This window comes from Bos javanicus, chromosome 1 (genome assembly GCF_032452875.1).
Source record: "Bos javanicus breed banteng chromosome 1, ARS-OSU_banteng_1.0, whole genome shotgun sequence".
NCBI lineage: Eukaryota > Metazoa > Chordata > Mammalia > Artiodactyla > Bovidae > Bos > Bos javanicus.
Genome location: NC_083868.1, coordinates 5,221,920 through 5,240,308, shown reverse-complemented (window position 1 = coordinate 5,240,308; position 18,389 = coordinate 5,221,920). Strand labels below are relative to the sequence as shown.

The window sequence follows — 18,389 nt, the reverse complement described above, 5'->3', positions numbered from 1 at the left end:
AGTACAGTTCAGTTCAGTCGCTCAATCATGCCCGATTCTTTGTGACCTCGTGGACTGCAGCAAGCCAGGATTCCCTGTCCATCACCAACTACCAGAGCTTCTTCAAACTCATGTCCATCGAGTCGGTGAGGCCATCCAACCGTCTCATCCTCTGTTGTCCCCTTCTCCTCCTGCCTTCAATCTTTCCCAGCATCAGGGTCTTTTCAAATGAGTCAGTTCTTCACACCAGGTAGTCAAAGTACTGGAGCTTCAGCTTCAGCAACAGTCCTTCCAATGAATATTCAGGACTGATTTCCTTTTGGATGGATTGGTTGGATCTCCTTGCAGTCCAAGGGACTCTCAAGACTCTTTTTTTGAATAACACAGTTCAAAAGCATCAATTCTTTGGCATTCAGTTCTTTTTATAATCCAATACTCACATCCATACATGACTACTGGAAAAACCATAGCTTTGACTAGATGGACCCTTCTCAGCTAAGTCATGTCTCTTCTTTGTAATATTCTGTCTAGGTTGGTCACAGCTTTTCTTCCAGTGAGCAAGCATCTTTTTCTTTCATGGCTGCAATCACCATCTGCAGTAATTTTGGAGCCCAGGAAAATGAAGTCTCTCCCTGTTTCCATTGTCTCCCCATCTATTTGCCATGAAGTGATGGGACCAGATTGCATGATCTTTGTTTTCTGAATGTTGAGTTTTAAGCCAGCCATTTCATTCTCCTCTTTCACTTTCATCAAGAGGCTCTTCAGTTCCTCTTCACTTTCTGCCATAAAGGTGGTGTCATCTGCATATCTGAGATTATTTATATTTCTCCCACTAATCTTGATTCCAGCTTGTGCTTTATCCAGCTTGGTATTTCGCATGATGTACTCCGCTTAGAATATGAATAAGCAGGATGACAGTATACAGCCTTTACTTACTGCTTTTCCAATTTGGACCAGTTCATTGTTCCATGTCCAGTTCTAACTGCTGCTTCTTGACCTGCATACAGGTTTTTCAGGAGACAGGAAATGTGGTCTGGTATTCCCATCTCTTGAAAGATTTTCCTCAGTTTATTGTGATCCACACAGTTAAAGGCTTTGGCATAGTCAATAAAGCAGAAGTAGATGTTTTTCTGGAACTCTCTTGCTTGTTCTATTTTATTTAATTTTTTTCAGTTGAATTTTCACTTATTTGCAACATAGGAACTTACAAAAGTAAAAAGTTTTAATGTATTTATTACTTGTAATATCATTAAAAACCACCAAATTCTTAGGAATATATTTTATAATTTATATATAAACCTCTACACTAAAAACTGCAGAAAATTATTAAGAAAAACTGAAGAAGATCTAAGTAACAATTAGACAGATTAGACCCATCAGCATATTGCAAATCTATCAGTTCTCCCCATTTTGATCTATAAATTCAAAATCTCATTAGATTTTACAGTGCCAGTTGACTGACTAGCACTGTCAATTGTTCCATTTTAAAGTTATTTTTGTTTATCTCACTTGCTTAGCTGTACCTTTCATAATCTTTCATAATCAAGCAGATTCCAATACTTGTTATTTTTTACAATAAGAACCATGAAGTCTTCTATTGCACACTCAAATTTCAACAACAGTGAGATGAGTGGCGATCCAGTCTTTATTGAAGGCCTTCAGAAGAAACTTTCACCAAGCTTCTGATTTCATTTCTGAGAATTTTCAATATTAGGCATTTTTCCTTCAGCTGAGAAATCATTAAACCTTTTTTTTTCTTCTATTGATTACGGGTATAATCTTATGATTCTGCTATGTTGAATCATGAATGGTGGGCATAAAGAAAATATATCCTCATTCCAATCATCATTATGCTTTAGTTTTCTTACCTTTCCGGTCCTCATTGCAATTTGAAATTTTAAGTTTGCTTCACAAATTCTCTACAGTAGGCATTTTGCGTTTCTTTTTTTTTTAACATATGTAATTTTTATATATTTATTTATTTTTAAAAAGTATTATTATTATTACTTTACTTTACAATATTGTATTGGTTTTCCCATACATCAACATGCATCCTCCACGGGTATACACGTGTTCCCAATCCTGAACCCCCCTCTCACCTCCCTCCCCATACCATCCCTCTGGGTCATCCCAGGGCACCAGCCCCAAGCTTCCTGTATCCTGCATCAAACCTGTACTGGTGATTCGTTTCTTATATGATATTAAACGTTTCAATGCCATTCTCCCAAATCATCCCCCCCTCCCTCTCCCACAGAGTCCAAAAGACTGTTCTATACATCTGTGTCTCTTTTGCTGTCTCATACACAGGGTTATTGTTACCATCTTTCTAAATGCCATATATATGCATTAGTATACAGTACTCGTGTTTTTCTTTCTGGCTTACTTCACTCTGTATAATAGGCTCCAGTTTCATCTACCTCATTAGAACTGATTCAAATGTATTCTTTTTAATGGCTGAGTAATACTCCATTGTGTATATGTACCACTGCTTTCTTATCCATTCATCTGCTGATGGACATCTAGGTTGCTTTCACATCCTGGCTATTTTAAACAGTGCCGCAATAAACATTGGGGTACACGTGTCTCTTTCAGTTCTGGTTTCCTCAGTGTGTATGCCCAGCAGTGGGATTGCTGGGTCATATGGCAGTTCTATTTCCAGTTTTGTAAGGAATCTCCACACTGTTCTCCATAGTGTCTGTATTAGTTCGCATTCCCACCAACAGTGTAAGAGGGTTCCCTTTTCTCCACACCCCCTCCAGCATTTATTGCTTGTAGACTTTTGGATCACAGCCATTCTGACTGGCGTGAAATGGTACCTCATATTGGTTTTGATTTGTATTTCTCTGATAATGAGTGATGTTAAGAATCTTTTCATGTGTTTGTTACCCATCTGTATGTCTTCTTTGGAGAAATGTCTATTTAGTTCTTTGGCCCATTTTTTGATTGGGTCATGTATTTTTCTGGGATTGAGCTGCAGGTGTTGCTTGTATATTTTTGAGATTAGTTGTTTGTCAGTTGCTTCATTTGCTATTATTTTCTCCCATTCTGCAGGCTGTCTTTTCACCTTGCTTATAGTTTCTTTTGTTGTGCAGAAGCTTTTAATTTTAATTAGATCCCATTTGTTTATTTTTGCTTTTACTTCCAATATTCTGGGAGGTGGGTCATAGAGGATCCTGCTGTGATGTATGTCGGAGAGTGTTTTGCCTATGTTCTCCTCTAGGAGTTTTATAGTTTCTGCTCTTATGTTTAGATCTTTAATCCATCTTGAGTTTATTGTTGTGTATGGTGTTATAAAGTGTTCTAGTTTCATTCTTTACAAGTGGTTGACCAGTTTTCCCAGCACCACTTGTTAAAGAGACTGTCTTTTCTGTATTGTATATTCTTGCCTCCTTTGACAAAGATAAGGTGTCCATACGTGCGTAGGTTTATCTCTGGGCTTTCTATTTTGTTCCATTGATCTATATTTCTGTCTTTGTGCCAGTACCATACTGTCTTGATGACTGTGGCTTTGTAGTAGATTCTGAAGTCAGGTACGTTGATTCCTCCAGTTCCGTTCTTCTTTCTCAAGATAGCTTTGGCTATTCGAGGTTTTTTGTATTTCCATACAAATTGTGAAATTATTTGTTCTAGCTCTGTGAAAAATACCGTTCGTAGCTTGATAGGGATTGCATTGAATCAATAGATTGCTTTGGGTAGTACAACACTTTGCTTTTCAATGCCGCTGCCAAAGCAGAATTTCTGGCCATTATTCCCCTGGTTTACTGAAAAGCCTTCCATCTTTATTGCATTATTTCTAAACCTTTTCATTCAAGCCTCTCCATACCTAATGATGCCTGAAGAACCACCTCTATTCTGTGCATCATGGAATAACCAGCTCTGGTTATAATACCTTTCACATAAGTTGGGCTCAATTAATATTTCTCTAATGAAAAATTGATAGATTAAGTCAATTTCTTTTCAAATATTTGTGTGTCATTTACAAACTAATAGACATTTGGATTGATTATCACCATTTTGTCATTTCACTGAGCTGAATGTCTCAAGTGTTCTTTAACTAGTGAAAGTATGAAAGTGTTAGTTGTCCAGATGTGTCCAACTCTTTGCAACCCCATGGACTGTAGCCCGCCAGGCTCTTCTATCCATGGAATACTTCAGGCAGGAATATTGGGTTGGATAGTCATTGCCTTCTGCAGGGGATCTTGCCAACCCAAGGATTGACCCCAAATCTGAGCTGCAGGCAGATTCTTTAATGTCTTAACCATCAAGGAAGCCCTCTTTAACTAAGGGAGTCACAACGTTTCAGATTTTGAAGATATGTTAAGAGTTACTTTGTGAAAACTCTTTTCTAGATGTGTGAATTATCTCATACATGCCTAACAAATCATATTGTTACAAAACTTTATAAAATTTTTCACATATACACTTGCTACTGCCCTGTCTTTGAGATTCACATCAGCTTATTTGTCACAAGTTCAAAATACCTCCCTGAAGTAGCTCTTTAATACAACTTTTACTCTCTTTTGCATTTAGCTATTTTATTCCCTCCACTCCAATTGTCAGTTTCAAATTATCTGAATTATTTATGCTGTTGGTTTTTCTATACGCACATGCTAGAATATAACACTGAAAGCAAGAGGCTTGTCTTTAATTTACCTACATTGCCTTCACTGTCTAATTTGACACCCTTTCAAAAATATTCAAAAGTCTCAGTTAAGTGATTGAAATCAATTACCTCAACCTCAGTATATGCAAATACATAGGCAATTACATAAAAACAGACATATGACGATATTTCTATTATTATTTTTCTGTTGCTTATTTCCTGATGCTCATGTTCTTAATTCCTGTATCTAATGCTAATTCTCATGAACCTGGAGAGTGTCTCTTCCATTCTTTTAAGCACTCAGGTCGTCTTTTGTCTACCTTGGACTTTGCATCAACTTCCTGAGCAAAGTGGCATTCTTCCTCCTCTTTGCCCTTTAGTTCCATCCTAGACACAGTGGATTTACAAAGCACAGTTCTGAAATACTGGGAGATTTGTGCTTGGGTCTGTGAGTGCCTGAGAACATAAGATACAAGAAACAGGTGGAGAAGACATTATTTCCGACACAGATATGAAAGAAGTGTTTGCATTATATCAAAGAAGAGCTCAAACTTCATGCATCATGTTTGCCCAATTTTCAACTGAGTCTACAATGCCTGGAAAAAGACTAATTCCCAAGCAAGTACACAGAGATTTGATAGAAACAATGAACCATTTTTATTGAGAACAAGTGATTTTGTTAGGACCATCAATACAGTCATAACAGAGAATCAGAGAATAAAGAGTAACATTTGCAAAAGAGTCAGAGATACTACCAAGAAGATTCAGGGCTCAAAGACACCAATCTAAAGTGGGTATTTACAGATCAAAGCCTCTGTCATGCATGTGATTTCTTGCAAGTGGAAATCGTGGGTTATAAATCCTTGAATCGGCATTATCTTTAGATGCTTCATCTCCGAAGCAAAAAGGGCTTAGTTAGTGCTGTTCTAGAAGCAAGAAGAATAACATCTCCTGTAGCAAACTGGCCAATAGCTGCCATAGCCAGAGCCATACCCACAGCCATATCTGGTTCCATAGCCACAGCCATAATAGGGGCCAAATCCACAGCCATATCCTGTCCCATATCCACAGCCGTATCCTGAGCCGTAACCACAGCCGTATCTACTTCCATAACCACAGCCATAATAGGGGCTGAACCCACAGCTGTAGCTCTTTCCACAGCCATAGCCACAGGAGTTGCCGTAGTAGTTACAACACATGTTGTCAAGGCAAGAGGGTTCAGGTGGACTGCAAGGCGATGTTTCTGAAGTGTGTGTGTGTTCTCCTTCCCTTGGATCTTTATATACTGTCAGTAATTGGCAGGACATACCATTCATTCCCTGACACAGGCAGCAAATATGGAAGCAACATTATGAGCCAGTCACTGTTGACCAATAATGCTTTGCCTAAAATAGCTTCTTATTTTGGAGACTCATTTCATTTAAAGAGCATCATTTTAATTTTCCTCTGCCAAAGAATTTCTCACTAGAATCATGTGCCCAAACACAGACACCCATTTTCAAAACCTCTTATCATTTAGTATATATCTTATTTTAAAAGGCTTTGGAGGAAATGTTAAAAAAATTCCCCTTAACTTTTTCTTTTTTATTTTCACATCTACCTCTGATCACTTGAAAACAAATGTGTCTGTTCATTTTCTTGAATCATTGTAGCTTCTTGCCAGAGTTCTTCACCCAGATACCTACTGCCCAATACCAATTGGCATCTTGTTGTAGAACTCAAGGATGCTCCTAATTCTCCAGGGCACAGAACAACATGTAATAACATGTAACCAAAAGAAAAATAATCTAGAATGTCAGTACTACTGAGAATAGAAATATTACACTATAGCTGTGTGGTTGCAAGTTTCTCTCTCTGTGGATGTCTAAATCCGAACATACTCTTCCTTCTCACTCTAAACTAAACATCTGGACTTTCTAATGCCAAAATGTAGCCAAAAAATGTGTAGCTTTTTAAGTTTCAGTTCAGTTCAGTTTAGTTCAGTCGCTCAGTCATGTCCTACTCTTTGCCAACTCAGGGACTGCAGCAAGCCAGGGTACCTGTCCATCACCAACTCCCAGAGCTTGCTCAAACTCATGTCCATTGAGTTGGTGAGGCCATCCAACCATCTCATCCTCTGTTGTCCCGTTCTCCTCCTGCCTTCCATCTTTCACAGCATCAGGGTCTTTTCCAGTGAGGCAGCTCTTCGCATCAGGTAGCCAAAGTATTGGAGCTTTAACTTTAGAATCAGTCCTTCCAATGAATATTCAGGACTGATTTCCTTTAGGATGGACTGGTCTGATCTTCTTGCAGTCCAAGGGACTCTCAATAGTCTTCTTCAACAACAAAGTTCAAAAGCATCAATTTTTGGCATTCAGTTTTCTTTATAGTCCAACTCTCACATCCATACATGACTACTGGAAAAACCATAGCTTTGAGTAGATGGACCTTTGTTCGCAAAGTAATGTCTTTGCTTTTTAATATGCTGTCTAGGTTTATCATAGCTTTTCTTCAAAGGAACAAGCGTCTTTTAATTTCATGGCTACAGTCACCATCTGCAGTGATTTTGGAGCCCAGGAAAATAAAGTCTGTCACTTTTTCCATTGTTTCCCCTACTATTTGCCATGAAATGATGGGACCAGATGCCATGATCTTAGTTTTTTGAATGTTGACTTTTAGGTGGAGTTTTCATTCTCCACTTTCATTTTCATCAAGAGGCTCTTCAGTTCCTCTTTCACTTTCTGCCATAAGGGTGGTGTCATCTGCATATCTGAGGTTATTGGTATTTTGATATTTCTCCCAGCAATCTTGATTCCAGCTTGTGCTTCATCCAGCCTGGCATTTTGCATGATGTACTCTGCTTAGAAGTTAAATAAGCAGGATAACAGTATACAGCCTTAACTTACTCCTTTCCCAATTTAGAACCAGTTCAATGTTCCATGCCCTTTTCTAACTGTTGTTTCTTGACCTGGATACAGATTTCTCAGGATATGGCTCAGGAGGTCTGGTATTCCCATCTGTTTCAGAATTTTCAACAGTTTGTTGTGATCCATACAGTCAAAGGCTTTGGCATAGTCAATAAGGCAGAAGTAGATGTTTTCCTGGAACTCTCTTGCTTTTTCTATATTAAAGTTGGGGGAGTGTTGTTTTTGCTTATCTCACTTGCTTAAGTGTACCACTATCTTTCATAATCAAGCAGATTCCAATACTTGTTATTTTTTACAATAAGAACCATTAAGTCTTCTATTGTACACTCAAATTTCAACAGTGAGATGAGTGGTGATCTGGTACTTTATTGAATGCCTTCAGAAGGAACTTTCATCAAGCTTCTGATTTCATTTTCTGAGAATTTTCAGTATTAGGCATTAATCCTTCAGCTGAGAAATCATTCAACCTTATTTTTTTCTTCTATTGATCATGGGTATAATCTTATAACTCGGCTATGTTGAATCATGAATGATAGGCATAAAGAAAATATATTCTCATTCCAATTATCATTATACTTCAGTTTTCTTACCTTTCCTGTCCTCCTTGCAATTTGAAATTATAAGTTTGCTTCACAAATTCTCTACAGTAGACACTTTGCTTTTCAATGTCACTGCCAAAGCAGAATTTCTGGCCACAATTTCCCTGGATTACTGAAAAGTCTTCCATCTTTATTGCATTATTTCTAAACCTTTTCACTCAAGCCTCTCCATACCTAATGATGCCTGCAGAACCACCTCTCTTCTGTGCATCATGGAATAACCAGCTCTGGTTATAATACCTTGCACATAAGTTGGGCTCAATTAATATTTCTCTAATAAAAAATTGATAGATTAAGTCAAATTTCTGTTCAAATACTTGTGTGTCATTTACAAACTTATAGATATTTGGATTGATTATCACCATTTTGTCATTTCACTGAGCTGAATGTCTCAAGTGTTCTTTAACTAGTGAAAGTATGAAAGTGTTAGTTGTCCAGATGTGTCCAACTCTTTGAAACGCCATGGACTGTAGCCCGCCAGGCTCTTCTATCCATGGAATACTTCAGGCAGGAATATTGGGTTGGATAGTCATTGCCTTCTGCAGGGGATCTTCCCAACCCAAGGACTGACCCCAGGTCTGTGCTGCACGCAGATTCTTTACTGTCTGAGCTACCAAGGAAGCCCTCTTTAACTAAGGGAGTCACAACGTTTCAGATTTTGAAGGTATGTTAAGAGTTACCTTGTGAAGACTCTTTACTGGTTATGTAAGCTATCTCATACATGCTTACTAAATCATATTCTTCTAAAACTTCATGGACTTCTTTTCCCCCTTTACATTTGCTACTGTCCTTTTGAATCTTTCTTTGCAATTGCCATGAGATATCGCAAGGTGAAAATACCTCCCTGAAATATCTCTTTAATGCTTCAATCCTTACTCTCTTTCCCACTAAATAGTTTTATTCTCACATCCCAACTGTCAGTTTGAAATTATCTTAATTATTTTTTATTTTCTTATTCTTCACCTACTAGAATGTAAACACCGTTAGAGCAGGAAATTTTTCTTTAATTTTTCTACTTTGTCTTCAGTGTCTAAGATGAGACTATTTCAAAACTACTCAAAACGATTTACCAACTAAGTGACTGGAAACAATGTCAACATCGGTGTATACAAACAAATACATTTGCATTTCCATCAAAAGCAGATGATATGATAGAATGTTTTGACTTTCATATGGATTCTTTAGTCTCATGTGTTGGATACCTATCTCTACTTCTTATTTCTCATATATGCTGGAAAATTCCCCTTGCTTTCCATTATTCCTTTAAGTACTCAGGCCACCTCTTGTTTATTTTGGAATTTGCATTGACTTCCTGAATAAAGTATCATTCCTCTTCCTCTTTCACTTCCAGCTCCATCCCAGACACAGAGAGATTTGCAAAGCACAGTCCTGAAATAGTGATATTTGTGCTTATATGAGTGAGTGCTTTAGTATGCAAAAAACAAGAAATAGGTGGGAAAGACATTATTTCTGATGCAGGTATAAATAGAAACGCTTATATCAAGAAGAACTTCAAAGTTCAGCTTCATATCTGCTCAGTTTTCAACAGAGGCCATAACACCTCAAAACAAAAATTATGCACAAACAAATACACAGAGATTTGTTAGAAACGATGAACCATTTTTATTGATAACAAGGGACTTCCCCAACAGTAGGGTATTCGGATCATTACTACAGAGAGTCAGAGATTAAGGGAGTAAAGGTTAACATTTAGAAAAAAGACAGATGATACCACCATGGAGCTTCAGGCCTCAAAGGTGCCAATCTTAAAAACGGGTAGTCGAAGGTCAAAGCTCTGTCTTGAATGGAATTTCCTGCATATAGAAATCATGACTTCAATCCTTGAGTCAGCATTGTCTTAGATGTGTGGTTTCAGACATAAATGGTGTTTTGGGTGGTGACGTTCTAGCAGCAAGAAGAATAACATCTCCTGTAGCAGACTGGCCCGTAAGTGTCGTAGCCAGAGCCATATTCACAGCCACAGCAGGAGCCGTATCCACAGCCATATCTGGTTCCATAACCGCAGTCATAATAGGGGCTCAATCCACAGCTGTAGCTGTTTCCACAGCCATAGCCAGAGGAGTTGCCGCAGTAGTTACAACACATGCTGTCGAGGGAAGCAGGTTCAGGTGGACTGCAAGGCGATGTTTCTGAAGTGTGTGTCTTCTCCTTCCCATGGACCTTTATATACTATCAGTAAGTGGCAGAGCATACCATTCATTCCCTGACATAGACAACAAATATGGAAGCGACCACCACGTGCTGGTCACTTTTGACAATCGATAATTTGCCTAAAGTAGCTAGTTATTTTGGAGATATTTAAAGAGCATCATTTTAATTTGCTCTGCCAGAGAATTTTTTCAGTAGAATCATGTGCCTCTAAACAGATACCCATTTCCAAAATTTCCTATCATTTAATATATATCTTATATTAGAAATGCGAGGAGTAATGTCGAAAAATTTTGCCCCCTTTTTCTCTCTTCTTTCTTAAATCATTTGCCACTGGCCATAAGAAATGAATATTCCTACCTCCTTTCTTGCATCATTGCAAATTCATTTATAGAAGCCAAAGATGCTGATGAAACTACAAGGCACAAGAAGCCCCCAACAAGAAAAAAATCTTCTCCAAATTGTCAATAGTAGTAAGAAAAGAAATCTTAGTTTATAGCTACATATTTATAAATGATTCTCTATCTGTAGATGCCTAAATCCAAACATATCCTGTCCTCTCATCTAAAGGAACACCGGACCTTTCTATCATCAAAAATGTGGTCAAAATGTTTTTGTTTGTGGATTTTTTTTTTGCATATCTTACTTGTATAGATTGTACTTTCATATCACCATTTTCAGAATCAGGCAGGTTCCAAATTTTTAAGTTTTTTTTTTTTATTCAACTATATTTGATTTACAATATTGTGTTAGTTTAGGATGTAGAGCATAATGATTTAGTATTTTTGAAGATTATACTCCATTAAAAATTATTATAACATAATAAATAATTCACCATGCTATATAGTACATCTTTATTGCTTATCTATTTTATAAACAGTAGTTTGCATCTGCTAATCCAGTGGCACTAATTGGTCCCTCTCCATTGCTATCTCCTTTCATAAGCAAAAGATTGTTTTCTATATCTTTGGGTCTCTTTCTGTCTTACATATGCATTCATTTTATAATTTTTAGAGTCTTCATATAACTGAAGTAATACAGTATTTGTCTTCCTCTATCTGCCTTATTCCTCTGCCTGAACATCTTTCAGTAAGCATATTCTCCAGATCCATCCATTTTGCTGCAAATGGTAATATCTCATTTTTATGTCTGAGTAATATTCCATGATGTGTTTATGTACACCATATCTTCTTAAATGAGCTGAGAGATGTTTGAATGCTTCCATATGTGAGATATTATAAACATTATTGCTAGGAACACTGGAGTGTATGTATCTTTTCAAGTTAGTGTTTTCACTTTTTCTGGATATGCACCCAGGAGTAGAATTGCTGGATCATATGGCTGTCCTATTTTTAGGTTTTTATGGAACCTCCATACTGATTTCCATAGTGGTTGAACCAATAATTTTCATTGCCCAAGAGTGTTCAAGTGGTTCCTTTTCCCATATCCTTTAAAACTTCTGATATTTACTGATTGCTTTGGTGATACATATTCTGACAGATGTGAGTTGATATTGCATTATTGTTTTAATTTGCATTTTTCTGATAATTGGTAATATTGAGCATCTTTTCTTGTCCTGTTAGCCATCTGTGTGTTCTATGTGCCTTTTTATGCCAATACCATGCTATTTTGATTACTGTAGATTTACAATATAGTCAGTTTGGGAGAGTTATATCTCCAGCATTATCGTTTTTTTTCTGAAGAGTGCTTTGCCAATAAGTAGTCTTTTGTTGTTCTAGTTTTAAGATTATTTTTCTGTAAATTTTATAACTATGTAAGGATTATTCTAGTTCTATGAATTTTAGGATTTTTTGGTCTAGTTCTGTAAAAACCATCATGTGTACTGGATAGAAATTGCATTAAATCTGTAGCTTTCTTTGGGTATTATGGCCATTTTAATAATATTAACTTTTCCAATATCCCAAGGGAATGGGATATCTTTCCATTTTTGCATATAATTTTCAATTTTCTTTATCAAAGTTTTATGGTTTTCAGAATATACTTCTTTCGCTTCCTTAAGTTGATTCCCAGGTATCATTTGTAGAACCAATTAAATAGGATTTCTTTTTACTTTCACTTCCTAATATTTCATAATTAGTGTATAGAAACATAACAGATTTCTCTATACTCATCCTGTAACATACAATCTACTGAATGAACTTATTAGCTCTAAGAGGTTTTCGGTGGAGACTTTCGAGTTCTCTGTACAAAGTACATCATCTGCAAGTAGTGACAGTGTTACCTCTTCTTTCCAATATGTTTTATTTCTTCTTGTTACTGCAGCTAGAATGTCCAAATCTACTTTAAATAGAAGTGGTGAGAATGAGCATCTTTGTCTATTTCCTGAATTTAGCAGGAAAGATTTCACCTTTTCACCAATGAGTATTATATTGGCTGTGAATTTCTCATAAATAGTCTTAATATATTCAGTTATTTCCCCCTAAACCACTTTGATGAGAGTTTTTAACTTGAATGGATGCTGATTTTTTTTAAACTATTTTTATGCATTTATTGAAGTGACCATGTATTTTTTGTCTTTCTTTTTGTTAACATAGGTGTATCACAGTGATTGATTTGCATATGTTAAATTGTCTCTGTGACCTGGGATTAAATCCAACTTGATCACAGTGAATGACGCTTCTTTGTATTTTTTAATTTGGTTTGCTAACATTTTGTGGAGGGTTTTTTTTTTTTTTTTTTTGGTAGTGTTTTTCTCTAGTTTGGTAGCAAGGTAATGGTGGTCTAGTATTGGGATAAATTAGGGCATGTTCCCTCATCTTCAGTTAGTTGGAATAGTTTGAGAAGGATAAATAAGTTATTTTCTATATGTTTGGTAGAATTTCCCTGGAAATTTTTTGAATTGCTGGTTTAATTTCATTTCTGGTGATCAGTGTGTTCAAATGATTTGCCTCTTCTTAACTCAGTCTTGGTATGCTCTGTGTTTCTAGGAATTTGTGTTTCTGCCAGGTTATCCAGTTTGTTAGTATATAACTGTTCACAGTATTTTCTTATGATTTTTTGTATGTCTGTGGTATCTCCTAGTCCTAGGGATTGGAAGGTAGAAAAATATATACCCTAAGGAGGAAATTTATGAAGTGAAGTGAAGTGAAGTGAAAGCTATTCAGTCGTGTTTGACTCTCTGTGACTAGAGCCTGCCAGGCTCCTCTGTCCATGGAATTCTCCAGGCAAGAATACTGGAGTGCATAGCCATTCCATTCTCCAGGGGATCTTTCCAACCCAGCGATCAAACCCAGGTCTTTTATATCTTCTGCATTGCATGCAGATTCTTTACCATCTGAGCCACCAGAAAAGTCCATATATAGTCCTAATTATGGGAATCTTTAGAACATATTTCACATGGATATTTAAAACCTACTGTTTAATAAGCCTTTGATCTTGACTAAAAAGTCTTACTGCGAGATGATACTTAGTTCAAATTATCAAAATAGACATAGTCCTAGAAATAAAATATTTTTCTACTATGGACTGATCTTTTTACTCCTGTGGAGTTTCAAAACTACTGATATCAAATTTTTGCATAAACATGTTCCCAAGACATATGCTTTAAAAATAGAACATAAAGTTATTCTTTAGTTTCTGAACTTGAAAATACGCATGATTCCTTGTCCATTATGTTGACATAATGTTGACACTGTATTTTGGGTAATAAATTACTATACAAAATTGCCCAGTCAGAGTGCAAAAAGGTCAATAGATAGGTAAATTATATTCAGATGGGTTTTGCTTCCTCATCATAAAAGCTTTTTTAATTAGGGCATACATATGTGTATACCATAGAATGACTTCTTTTATGTTACGAAGCTATTACATTAAATTCAGACTAAATCAGGAATACAGCAAAAATTAATATGGCTATTTTAAAGCTATTACTAAACAAGAATTTCAAACTATAGAATAAGAAAAATGAGATTTCAAAAATTTAATTTTTATTGGAGTATAGTTGATTTACAATATTGTGCTAGATTCTGCTGTACAACAAAGTGAATCAGTTATATATATACCTATATCCACTCCTTTTTTTAGATTCTGTTCTTATATAGGTCATTACAGAATATTGGGCAGAATTCCCTGTGCTATACAGTAGATTTTTATTAGTTATCTATTTTATATATAGTAGTGTAAATATGTCATTCTCAACCTCCCAGTTTATCCCCCCTTCCCCGCCCCACTCCTTGGTAACCATGCTTGTTTTCTACTTCTGTGACTCTATTTCTGTTTTATAAATAGGTTCATTTGTACTATTATTTTTAGATTTCTTAGAAATCTAAAAAAAGCAGTATCATATATTTGTCTTTCATTGTCTGATTTACTTCACTCTATATAAGAATATCTAGGTCCACCTTATCACTGCAAAAAAAAAAATTATTTAAAATTTTAATTTATGTTTGGATTCTAAAAAGTGCATACTTAAATAACATGTATTAAATGATAATCACAAAAATAAATGTATATAGCCAAGAGGGGGAAAAAAAAGGAAAGTGAGATAAAGGGAATAGCATTTATTGAGTAAAATTCCTGACCAGAACACTAAATAGGTATGAAACATAAGGAAAACAAATATGTAAAAATAGGTAGACCTCATTTTAGAAAGAAGAAATTTGCATTTAGACAATTTAATCATATAATCAAATGTCTTTACAGTATATGTGGCTCTCCAATGTTTGACTATATGTTTGATTTGATTCATCCATTTTTATGGAAGAATATTGAGTCCAAATTATCAGGGACTGTACTCAGAGTTGGTTATTCAAGGATGCACAGAATAGGGGTTGTCTTTACTGTTTTAAACCAGTATCCAGAGATCTGAATGGAAAGGTATTAGAAATAATGTAATAAAGATAAAAGAGTTTTTCAATAATCCAGGGATACTGTGACCAGAGAGTGTGTTGGCTGTGGTACTGAAAAGTAAAGTGTCTGTACCAGAGAATTTGTCAGGTAGAATTTATAGTTTTTAATTTCAAGACAGACAGAAAAGGCAAGAAACTGAAGGATAAGAAGAATGGAATGAGAATATATTTTCTTTATGTTTATGGTTAGGGATGAAACAGCAGAGTGTTCAAATTAGACCAGTGACCAATATCAGAAAAACCGGTAGAATGATTTCTCAACAGAAGGAAAAATGTCTGATAATGAAACGTCTCAAAAATTGAAGTTGGCAGCCTTGTGAAAATCCCTGTTAAAGGCATTCAATAAAGTACTCAATCACCACTTATTTGTTTGTTGTCGAAATTCAAGTATATCCAGTGGAAAGAATGATCTTGACTTTATACTCCCTTCCAATTCAGATTTCATGGTTGTTACAGTGAAAAATAATCTAAATTTTGGAGTCTGCCAGATTCTGAAAAAGTTGATTTAAATAAAACATAGAAACTAAGATAAGCAAAAAAAAAGAAAGGAAAAAATGTCCCACTACCCCAACAAACAAAGCAACATGACTGAATGTTTGGTCATGAAAGGTTGAATGTTTGGTAGGAAGTTACATTTCAGTTAGTGAGGCAAGACATAGTTTTAATAAACTTTGACAAGTGCTTTGACATGTATCTGCACATAAGAGCCAGGAGGTGCTGGCGGTGGTGGCTTAGATGCTAGCTCATGTCAGACTCTTTGCAACCCCATGGACTGTATACCCCACTAGGCCCCTCTGTCCTTGGAATTTCCCAGGCAAGAACACTGGAGGGGGTTGCCATTTCCTCCTCCAGGGGATCTTCCAGACCCAGGGATCAAACCTACATCTCTTGCATTGTAGGCAGATTCTTTCCTGAGCCACTAGGGAAGCCCCAGTACCAAGAGGAGGATGATCCAGTTCAGACAATAAAACGGAGGAAAGGCATCTCACAGGAGCTGATTACAGATCTGAATTTTGATGTACAAATAGATTTTTTTTAAGCCAAGAAATTTGGTGGCAAGAAAAATATTAACAGCAGAAGAAATGATACTAATTTCCCTCTTTTACATGTCAAAAAGGTAAGTGTGTTAGAGAGGATTATTTAGAAGAAAGGAGACATATTATATTGTAAAGTCACAATGAACATTTTTGTAGAAGGTTGAGAACTTCTGATTAATGTACATATGAATAAGGATAAAAGTGAGTTTTGTGGTACTTGATGTCATGAATGTATTAGGAGCTGAGATGGGCTTTTGCTGTAAGTATCAGAGTGACCCTACTTACCTTTGGCCTTTGAACTAAATGTGTAAGGAACAGTAGTGATATAACAAGGTAAGAATGATTAAGGGAGGGGAATAGACTAAGGCTTTATGTGAAAAAAAATGAGTTTCTGGTCTAACTGAGGACTTCTGATTCTTCAGCCAAATAAAGTTGGTTAAACTATCAAAGTCTCCTCAATGGTGAGACTCAGGTAGCTACAAAAAAGAGAGAAAAAGAGGGCTGCCCCACGTGAACAGGACCTTCCATTGCCTGGTGCATGGAAGAAGAAAATACAAGAAGGAACACATGCAGCATACTGTCTCCACGCCTGTAAGTCTTCACTCTTTCCGGGAATTGACTTCGTTTTGAATTATCAGATACTGATCAGATTCTTAGGATTTGAGGAGAGTCGGACAAGGCAGGGGTAAGGAATGCAGAAAGGGTAGTGATTCAGGAAAGGAGACAGGAATATTCCTTTTCCTGTGGTCAGAAGCAGGTATTTTGGAAAACTGAGAGAGAAAAGGAGGCAAAATTGTCTGACATTCCCCAACAAGCTTGTTTTGTAAGGTATCTGTTAAATGAGAGGAGATTTTGAAAATGATCAGCTTTGGGTCACACGATTCTACTAAGACAGTTTGTCAGCAGAACAAATTAAAGTGAAGCTCTTAAAATGAAACAGGAGTCTCTCAAATAATGAGCTATTTTAAGCAAACATTAGTGATTGTCAATAGTGACGTGACTGGCTCATAATGTTGCTTCCATATTTGTTGTCTATGTCAGGGAATGAATGGTATGCTCTGCCAATTACTGACAGTATATAAAGGTCCATGGGGAGGAGACACACACTTCAGAAACATCCTCTTGCAGTCCACCTGAATCCTCTTGCCTTGACAACATGTGTTGTAACTACTACAGCAACTCCTGTGGCTATGGCTGTGGAAACAGCTACAGCTGTGGATTGAGCCCATATTATGGCTGCGGATATGGAAGTGGATACGGCTGTGGATACGGCTGTGGATACGGCTCAGGATATGGCTGTGGATACGGCTCAGGATACGGCTGTGGATATGGGACTGGATATGGCTGTGGATTTAGCCCCTATTATGGCTGTGGTTATGGAACCAGATATGGCTGTGGATATGGCTCTGGCTATGGCAGCTACTGGCCAGTTTGCTACAGGAGATGTTATTCTTGCTGCTAGAACATCACCCTCTTAGCCTACTCTGCTTCTGAAATGAGGAATCTACAGATAATACTGCTTTGAGGATCTGTAACCCATGATTTGTACTTGCAAGAAATTGTATACGTAACAGAGGTTTTGACCTCCAACTACCCATTTTTAGATTGACGTCCTTGAGATCTGAAGATCAATGGTGATATCATCTGACTCTTCCAAATTTAGCCTTTACTCCTTAATCCCTGAGTCTCTGTTATGACTGTGTTAATAATCCTAACATTCTAAAGCTTGGATAACCCCTTATCCTCAATAAAAATGGCTCATTGCTTCTAACAAATCTCTGTGTACTGCTTATGAATTAGTCTTTCATGAGGTGCTATGGCCTCTTTCAAAGACTGGGCTAAGAGGTGGCTTGAACCTTGAGTTCTTTGATATAATACAAGCATTTCTTTTTGTATTTTCACCAAAAATAATACCTTCTCCAACTATTTCTTGTATCTCACATGCTCAGGCACTCACATACACAAGCACAAATCTCACAGTATTTCAGAACAGTCTGAACCGTGCAAATCTCACTGTGTCAAGAATGGAGCTGGAGGAGCAAGTGGAGGAGGAATGACACACATTCAGGTGGTCATGACAAAGTCCAGGTGCAGAAGAGACAATCTGATTTCCTGCAGGTGTAATGGAATTGAAGCGATGCTTCCCAGAAGCAATGAGAAATTGGAAGCAGAGTTGGGTGTTAGGCACTTGAAAATAAAGAACTAAGGAATGTATATTCTTTGCAGCC

At 36.7% G+C, this 18,389-nt stretch overlaps 2 protein-coding genes across 2 annotated transcripts; one reads left to right on the top strand and one right to left on the bottom strand.

Moving 5' to 3' along the window:
- Positions 1-5,215: 5,215 nt before the first annotated feature.
- LOC133254068 (keratin-associated protein 21-1-like) lies at positions 5,216-5,832 on the bottom strand. Its single transcript, XM_061428078.1, has one exon. It carries the CDS (start codon positions 5,779-5,781, stop codon positions 5,509-5,511), a length of 273 nt encoding a protein of 90 aa, XP_061284062.1. The 5' UTR covers positions 5,782-5,832; the 3' UTR covers positions 5,216-5,508.
- An 11,485-nt stretch (positions 5,833-17,317) lies between these two features.
- Positions 17,318-17,922, top strand: LOC133254060 (keratin-associated protein 6-2-like). The gene has a single exon (XM_061428066.1). The coding sequence runs from the start codon at positions 17,318-17,320 to the stop codon at positions 17,621-17,623; it is 306 nt and encodes a 101-aa protein (XP_061284050.1). The 3' UTR covers positions 17,624-17,922.
- Positions 17,923-18,389: the final 467 nt, after the last annotated feature.